Below are 8,765 nucleotides of genomic sequence, written 5' to 3'. Positions count from 1 at the left end.
ATTGATTTTTATCTGGCCTGTGGATCAGCTGTTTCTTTAAATCTTGGTTAGGCTGGACTTACACAAGTCAAACCTGACACATTAATCCAACACAGGTTTTCAAAGTCACGCTCTCTTTTCAGCATGTCTTTTCAGATGTTGACAGAATACACAATAAGAGTGAAAACATTCATTGGAATTGTTTATTTTTTTTTGCATATCACTCTTTATTTTGCAAGAATGAAATAATTCCCTATGACATTGCATTTCTCTATTTAGTCTTATATACAGTGTGCAACAGTGGACAATCTAAGCAGGCCCAACTTTAGAAACTTCAGTGACTGACTGACTTGTCGATGACACGTCATCATCATCGTTGCTCATTCCAAGCATCTGCCTTATACATGAGCGGAACTGAAATACAAATTGGAACAAAAAATCAATAAAAAACAACAATAATGTAACAAAGCGAACAAAAATGATTTGATGACTTAGCTGTGATGTGTTCATTTCTTCAAATCAAAAAGTAAAAAATCTAATTTATTTGAATAGATAGATAATGATATTACAAAATGGTAACCTAAAACCTAGAAAACCATTAAATCCCATAAATAACTAGTTCATTTGGCAGCATTAGGCAGTAGCTGAATTACAGAGCGTTATGTATGACTGTCACCATGAGAGGGTGCTGTTGGCCTTCTCTGTGAGTACTCAAATGCTTTTACTGTGTAAAACGCATATGTCATTTTGTCATTATGCCATTTGACATGTGAAAGTGGACCCACCTGTTTGTTGAGGAGGATGTAAATAACAGGATTGTAGACTGTGGAGGCTTTAGAGAGACAGGAGGGTATGGTGGCCAGCCTCAGGTCGAACGTTTGCCCTCGGTTGTTCACAACCCAAAGCGCAAAGGAGGCATAAGGCAGATAGCACACTAGGAAGCCCAGCACCATGACCACCACCATGCGTGTAACCTCCCGCTCTGCCTTCTGCGTAGAGGCAGACTCAGCCTGGGCCTTTGCTGCCTGTTGATAGAATAAATACAGCAACATTTTCATACTCACACTCAGATGTATGAAATGAGGAAAGATTTGTTTGCATTTTTTCCAAGAAACGATTTGAATTGACATGAGATATGTTCCCTACCGCTTTCAGCATGAACAGCAGCTGCGAGTAGCAGAACACAATGGTGCAGAAAGGAACAGCAAAGCAGAAGCAAAAGAGGAACATCACGTAGGACTCATTGTTAAACTTGTTGTTAGTTGTGTACCAGTCTGGTCCACAGGAGCACTGCAGACCCTCTGGGATGTACCTAGAGAAAAATAGTGGATCCATGACTGTTCAAGGACTATAAGCAACAAACGTAATAGCACTGTTGTGTCTTTGGTCTTTAAATACGAACCTACTCCATCCAATCAGAGGAGGAACTGCAGCAACCAAAGCAAAGACCCACGTGAGCACGCAACAAGCAATGGCATGGTTAGGTTTGAAGATGAAGTTCCCAAGTGGTTTGCAGACAACCAGCCATCTTTCAAAGGCTACGACAGCCAGAGACCAAAGGCTCACCATACCTTGAATTATCAGAAAGTGATACATCGATATGTACATTACACATTAGATACATCATCTCAAATGTAATATGTATAGTGGGATTGGCACCAGTGCACCCCACGACCCTCACATGGAGGACAAAGTGGTAGAAGATGAGTGAGTATGTATGTATAGTAGAATAGTGTCATTCTGTGACATTTAAAGAGGTCAGACACCCAAAATGATAAAATCAGAGAAGAGTAAATGTTTTCAGTGTTTATTTAACTTTTGATTAGGACCAAATACTTTGTCTGTAAACAAATGTATTTTTATGTAATGTAAAAGCACTTTGTAAACTGTTGTTTTAAAAGGTGCCATACAAATAAAGGTGTTATTATTACTTTCTGGAATAGTTTTGTATTTAACACTTTTAGTCTAACACTGCAAAGTTTATGGCTGATTAATATAAAATGGCCCTCAGCTCATCCTCATCATATCAAATTTCATTTGTATAGTGCCAACTTAAAACATACATTTTGTCAAGGCACTTTATATTGTAAAGTGCCTTGACAAAATGAGAGCTGCAACTAACGATTATTTTAGTTGCAAACCTGGAAATGATGATGTTTTCAAATGTCCTGTTTTGTCCACAAGCCAAAATGATTGTGTTTTAATATGCTTATATATACGGAGCAAAGAAATATTCACATTTAAGAAGCTGAAACATTCAGAAATCTTGTGGGGTTTTTTTAATCCCTTAAACCAATAATCAAAATAGTTGATTAATTTAGTCATTGATTAATAATCGATTCATTGAGTAATTGTTTCAGCCCTAATTACAGTCAAAGAAATCCAACAGGAACATAATGAGCATGCACTCTTGTAACAGGAGGAAATCTCTTATAGAACCAAGACTCAGCGTATATATAATAATTGTTTTTGTTTTTATCATGTAAATCATGTAATTCAACCTTTATTAAAGGAGGGAAAAGTCCCATTAAGATTAAGAACCTATACTTTTCAAGGCAGACATGACCAAGGTCTATAATGCTGGAAAAACACTGGTGCTAATATACAAGTGGTGATGCTCCTTACCACCAATAGTTGCTGTAAATCCTTCAATCTTGCACCCGAGAGGACCAAGAATCATGTATCTGAAGGCAAAGCAGTAAAAGCAGGTGAAGGAGCCCACAGACGAGACAAGTAGGTTTGCCACAGCCATGTTCACCAGAATGTAGTTCAGATGAGACCGGAGCTTCTTATACTGAGCAGTACATGCAATAGTAAGTGTATTGACGCCTGTACCAGCCACGAAAAGAAAGAACATTAAAGCTGACATGGAATAAAAGAGTCCGGTGCTACCTAGGTGGTTCTGGGGAACCAGGTATGGGCTGAATAATGTGATGTTGTTGGTGTCCAGAGGAACTGGTATCCAGAAGTCTTCTGGGAACTCCTCAGGACGATTTCCCTTCATTTTTCTTGAGTTTCGTGTCAAATTAAAATTCAAGCTCTGTTTGAAAACGCGATTTTTGCACAAAATAATGTCTTTGTGGTGTGAATGCTAATGAGAGATTGAGGTTTGTCTCTCTGATGAGGAGGTAAAGCTGCATTTATAGGACGTTTAAACATTACTTAGGCTCAGCTAAATTGGCTCACGGTGGGGATTTAAAGCTTTGTTTCAAAGCTCACACACCATCACACCTACACCATTACACATAGATTACACACAAACAAACACATGCAGCTTAGTATCTCTGTACCACAACCTGTTGTGAAAGCGTTTGTCTCTCAGTGAACAACAATGTTGTTACGTTTTTGTAATCTTATGAACTGTTTTTGAGCAATATCCTGAACAGAATAGTTAACTTAGATACGTACAAACATGGCTTTAGAAAAAATCTGAATGTCATGCACACATAGAGACACACATACAGACACGACTAAAGACACAAAAAGGATAAACAACACAGACAAGGATGAGGAACAACAACAGGAAAAAAATGGGCCACAGATTCTGGGGCCTCTGATTGAACTTGAAAAAAAGTCACTACAAAACAAACAATTTAATTAGCTTAAATGTGTACAAGACAATAATAACCTTATAGTTTTAATTTCGAAGAAAATGACCACTTACATCCACTTGTTACATGTACATGTGCCTTGTACATGAGGTACAAATCAAGCAATGAAAGTGCTGTTTTCTTTTTTTTTTATTATTATTTTTTCATTTTGCAGATTATTTATGTTATTTTACAACATTAGACGCAATCTCATATGACAAAAGATACTTAAAGCCATTTTTATTTGCAATGGAATGGAAAACCAGTCGGTCTTGATGTGTCTAAGCAGGTCCAACTTTGGAGACTTCAGTCACTGCAGATGTTGTTGATGATTCCTCCTCATCTCCACTCATCCCAAGCATTGACATCATGCATGAGCGAAACTGAAAGGGAAAATAATTTACTGAAATGTTAGACTATACATTGATTTTGAGATCAAAATTAAGATGGCATCATGAAAAATGAGCCTGGCGGGCCAGACCAACTTCAGTGCGCACACTAGTGAACTGACAAAAAGCCAACAAACTCTACACTACAGACTCACCCCAAGTCAGAAAACCCCTCCGCTTAAATAAACCAACATCCTAAGTAACACAACAGGTCCATCACATAAGGACAGCGGATATATCCATACCATGTACCACAATGCTGCTCATAAGGTTCATTCTTACAATATTAACATTTCAGTGACGACAAACATTGCATTATACATTTTAGACCATCAGATTATGGCCAAATAAATAAAGATGACATTGTAAATCCATGTTCCTTGATGGAAGGACAATGTGCGGGTGCAGGAAGTGAACATGTTATCCATGTTTGTGCGTGTTGGTGTGTAACATGTATGGAACAGCAGCATGCAATCAATTATGGCGCAGAATCAGCTGGGACTGCTAAGATGTTGATGGTGACCATTTAATACATTGTGATTGCATCGTTTTAATAGATGTCGAACGTCTGCTCCCTGGCAAATAAAATGGACAAACTGCTGCTCCTCACCATAAAAAAACATAGCTCAACGATCACATCCTGGACTGCGCACTTTGGATGTCGGGTTTCGAGCGTGGCGCTCACAAGGAAAAAGAGAGGAGGTTGAATCTGGTTCTCCACAAACGAAGATTGCTGTACTGATGTCACCGTGATGGAAAAGTCACGTGGCCTGCATCTGGAGACTCACCACAGGAGTTTTCCTCATTCATGTCGGTACATCCCACCACAAGCCTGCGTCTCAGAGGCTCTGATGGTGAGTCTCCCTCCTGCCAGCTTGTGCTGACCAACTGGCCCCCATCTTTACCCAGATCTTCTACAGATCCCTGGAGCCGAGTGAAGTGCCCTCCTGCTTCAAATGCCTCACTATCATCACGGTACCCAAGAAGCCTGCCATCACAGGACTAAATGACTACAGGCCTGTCATCTGACATCTGTGGTCATGAAGTCCTTTGAGAGACTGGTGTCGAGCCATCTGATGACATCACAGAACCCCTGCTGGACCCCCTGCAGTTTGCCTCAGGGCAAACCAGTCGGCTGACAATGCAGTCAATATAGGACTGCACTACATCCTGCACCACCACTACCAACCAGGGACGTATGCCAGGATCCTCTTTGTGGACTTCAGCTTGGCCATCAACACCATCATCCCAGACATCCTCCACCAGAAGTTCAGCCAGATCGCTGTACCTGCCCACACTTGTCAGTGGATCACCAGCTTCCTGACGGACAGGCAACAGCAGTCAAAGTCCATCAACACTGCTCTTCTCCCTCTCCACAAATTACTGCACCTCAGTGGACAAATCTGTGAAACACCTGATGTTTTCAGATGACTGTACTTCCTGTGACAACTCCTGAAGTTTAACCTGCCACAGGAGCTGCTGGTCGGTTTCTACGCCACCATTGTTCAGTCTTGTGCACTTGCAACACTGTGTGGTTTGGCTCTGTCACAAGTCAGGACAGGACCAGACTGCAATGGACAATCAGGTCTGCAGAGAAGATCATCAGTGCTGACCTTCCCTCTATCCAGAACCTGTGCAGGTCAAGGGTACGGAAACGGGCAGCAAATATTTCTGCAGACCCTTCACATTCTGGACAAAAAATGTCTGAATTTTTGTTGAGCCATGTTTCCATCATGTACAGTCTGGTGTGGTTAGGAACGCTAAAGCCCTCAGTCAGGCTTGCATTTGGACTGATAACAGTACCTTGACTTGGTAGGTGGGATGTGCCTGATGGCCAAGTCAGTGAGATACGTAGCGCAGCGATGTACCGGTGCGCTGACAACGAACACGACACAATAAACAACAAAAGAGCGAATTTTTTTTCTGCTCGGTATGGGGCTGTTTGTCTTAACAAGATATCAAGCTTTGCATGAGAATAGACTGTGGTGTTGGAAGAAACACAGTACAGATATATATATATATATACATACATATATATATATATATATATATATAACCACACACGTGTTGACGTTCAGAAATAAAGTGAAGTGGACTGAACCTACACTGAATTTTTGTATCCCATGAAAACACATGAACACAATAATATGCATGGGAATTATTGATCCTAGTGTCATGCGTGATCGTTGTTGTGATTCACGTTTTGGGTGGGCCTCAGCGGATTTTCTGGCACTCTTAAGTTTGGGAATGGCTGCCATAGAGCATCAGCTCTAGCTTCTGCATATGAAGTAGTTTCCCAAGTTGCTTGCCAAAAGAGGAATTCTTTGAATCAACTTAACTACAACACAATACAGTTAAGGCATAGTCAATAGGACTGGCTTAATGCAAAAGAATACTTTGTTATAAAATGCTGCAAAAGACACTATAGTAAACAGTTGTAAGAGGTTTAGGATTGGAACAAGTTACCAGTAACAAAACAAAAGGAAAGTAAAAGAAGAAAAGAAAAGTGCGGCCTGTTTCAAATAAACTTTTTCTCACAGCACATAACAGACCTGTTTGTTGAGGAGGACGTAAATAATAGGGTTGTAGACTGTGGAGGCTTTAGAGAAACACGAGGGTATGGTGGCCAGTCTCAAGTCGAAAAGTTGCCCACGGTTGTTCACAACCCAAAGAGCAAAGGAGGTGTAAGGCATCCAGCACACCAGGAAGCCCAGCACCATGACCACCACCATCTTGGTCACCTCCCTCTCTGCCTTCTGAGTGGAGGCAGACTCAGCCTGGGCCTTTGCTGCCTGTTGATGGAGATGAAAGCTGATTCAATACAAATCAGCTCTGTAGAAGCAGAGGCTGATGAATATAAAGATAGACGATGAATTGCATTCAGGTATAAATTCTGCTTTAGTTTACTTTTTCAAGTTTTATGATTTAAAGTAGAGTAGGACATCACAGAGTAGGATTTGTTCTCCACAGTTTGCAAATTTTACTTCTTTAAAACTTCTTTATACAACTGTCGAAAAATAGATGTCACGGTAATATGTGCCCTTACACAGCTTATAGAACCTACTGCTTATGAACGGTGTACGAGAGGACAAGTTGACTTCATAACACAGCCTAAGATGACAAACAAACTATTTAAACGTATTACTATTAGTACACTATTACTTGCTAGTCCAACAGTAGCAGGACCAGGTCACCCTCAGTCGAGTATCACTCTACTAGCAGAGCAAAAGCAAACACCGGGGCAGTTGTAATGTATTTTGAGGCACGGACCCGAAACCAGAAGGTCCATAGGGCCAGTGCAGGTGATGCAGAGCTGCTCAGGCTTTGACAGAGGTGACACTCACCCTGGTGCAAGTTGATCAATCATTGAAATAATCTTGGACACATTATTTTAAGGTTGTGTCAAATTAAGGCTATTAGCTGTGTGGGACTTTTTTCTCTTACCATTTTCATTGTAATCAGCAGCTGTGAGTAGCAGAAGATGATGGTGGTGAGTGGAACAGCAAAGCAGAAGCAGAAGAGGAACATCACATATGACTCATTGTTGTATTTGTTGTTTGTGGTGTACCAGTCTGGGCCACAGGAGCACTGCAGACCCTCTGGGATGTACCTAGATAGATCATCAGAAGGTCATTGAGCAGAAATGCCAAACTCATATTTGTGAGATGAATGTGTGTGTGTGTGTTGTTTACCTGCTCCATCCAAACAGTGGAGGAACTGATGCAATAAGCGCAAACAACCAGGTAAAGACGCAGCACGCTAGAGCGTGGTTGGGCTTGAAGACAAAGTTGCCAAGTGGCTTACAGATGACCAGCCATCTTTCAAAAGCAATCACAGCCAGAGACCACAGACTGACCATACCTGTAATGATACAAAGATAATGAATGAACGGTTTCAAATCAATTGTATTACAGTAAGAGAAAGTCCGGTTAAAATTTGATTGGAACACTGTTTGTACTTACCTCCGAGTGTTGCCATAAAACCTTCAATCTTGCACGCTAGAGGTCCAAAGATGAAATATCTAGATGCAAAGGAGCAGCAGGCCGTGAGGGAGCCCACAGAGGACACAAGAAGGTTTGCCACAGCCAAGTTCACAAGTATGTAATTTAGGTGGGACCGGAGCTTCTTGTATTTGGCAGTGCATACAATGGTGAGGGCGTTGATGCCAGTGCCAAACACAAATACAAAAAACATAAATCCTGCGAGGGCATAGAAGATGCCCGAGCCCCCCAAGTGATCCTGGGGAACCAGGAAAGGGCTGAGTGTTGTGATGTTGTTAGTATCCAGAGGGATTGGAATCCAGAAGTCCTCTGGCAGCTCTGTACCATGATTTGCCCTCATTTTTTTTCTCTGAATATAGATCACTGCTGTTGAACCTCCTTAATGTAATGTCTGGTAATGGTGACGCTTTAACTAGACCACATAAAAGAGCATAAAAGAGAATAAAGAATAAAAGTTTCAAGAAGTAGACAGCAATGTTACAGTGTCTGCTTCCCAAACATCACTAAGGTGAATCTCTTACGACAGAGGACTTTTATAACAGACTCTAGGGCACCACTTATCCCAATTAAAAGGTTAATTGACTCTATAATTAAATAATTGATTGCATTAATTGATGTAAGTAATTTAGTGGTTACCTCTGCTGACTTTGCTGACTTAAGAGAAAACAAGAGCACTCTGAGAGTGCAGACCCCTGTCAAGGCTTAAACACATACTTACATTTTGATCCACTGGCTCCAGAAAACTTTCTTGATCTGTATAGAACTTTGCTAACTTAAAGCTTTTACCATCTTACATAAGCATGGCA

At 40.9% G+C, this 8,765-nt stretch overlaps 2 protein-coding genes across 2 annotated transcripts; both read right to left on the bottom strand.

Moving 5' to 3' along the window:
• Window positions 1-288: 288 nt before the first annotated feature.
• LOC310940797 (blue-sensitive opsin) lies at window positions 289-2,983 on the bottom strand (the record flags this gene model as incomplete). The annotated part of the gene is made up of 5 exons (XM_083905806.1): window positions 289-393; window positions 765-1,004; window positions 1,126-1,291; window positions 1,382-1,550; window positions 2,605-2,983. 5 exons carry the CDS (start codon window positions 2,981-2,983, stop codon window positions 289-291), a joined length of 1,059 nt encoding a protein of 352 aa, XP_083761932.1.
• An 867-nt stretch (window positions 2,984-3,850) lies between these two features.
• Window positions 3,851-8,299, bottom strand: LOC310940798 (blue-sensitive opsin-like; the record flags this gene model as incomplete). The annotated part of the gene is made up of 5 exons (XM_083905807.1): window positions 3,851-3,952; window positions 6,511-6,750; window positions 7,403-7,568; window positions 7,651-7,819; window positions 7,921-8,299. The coding sequence occupies 5 exons, from the start codon at window positions 8,297-8,299 to the stop codon at window positions 3,851-3,853; spliced, it is 1,056 nt and encodes a 351-aa protein (XP_083761933.1).
• Window positions 8,300-8,765: the final 466 nt, after the last annotated feature.

This window comes from Microchirus variegatus (genome assembly GCF_963457635.1).
Source record: "Microchirus variegatus genome assembly, chromosome: 19".
In the NCBI taxonomy this organism is placed as follows: Eukaryota; Metazoa; Chordata; class Actinopteri; order Pleuronectiformes; family Soleidae; genus Microchirus; species Microchirus variegatus.
This window is presented reverse-complemented; position numbering and strand designations above follow the sequence as displayed.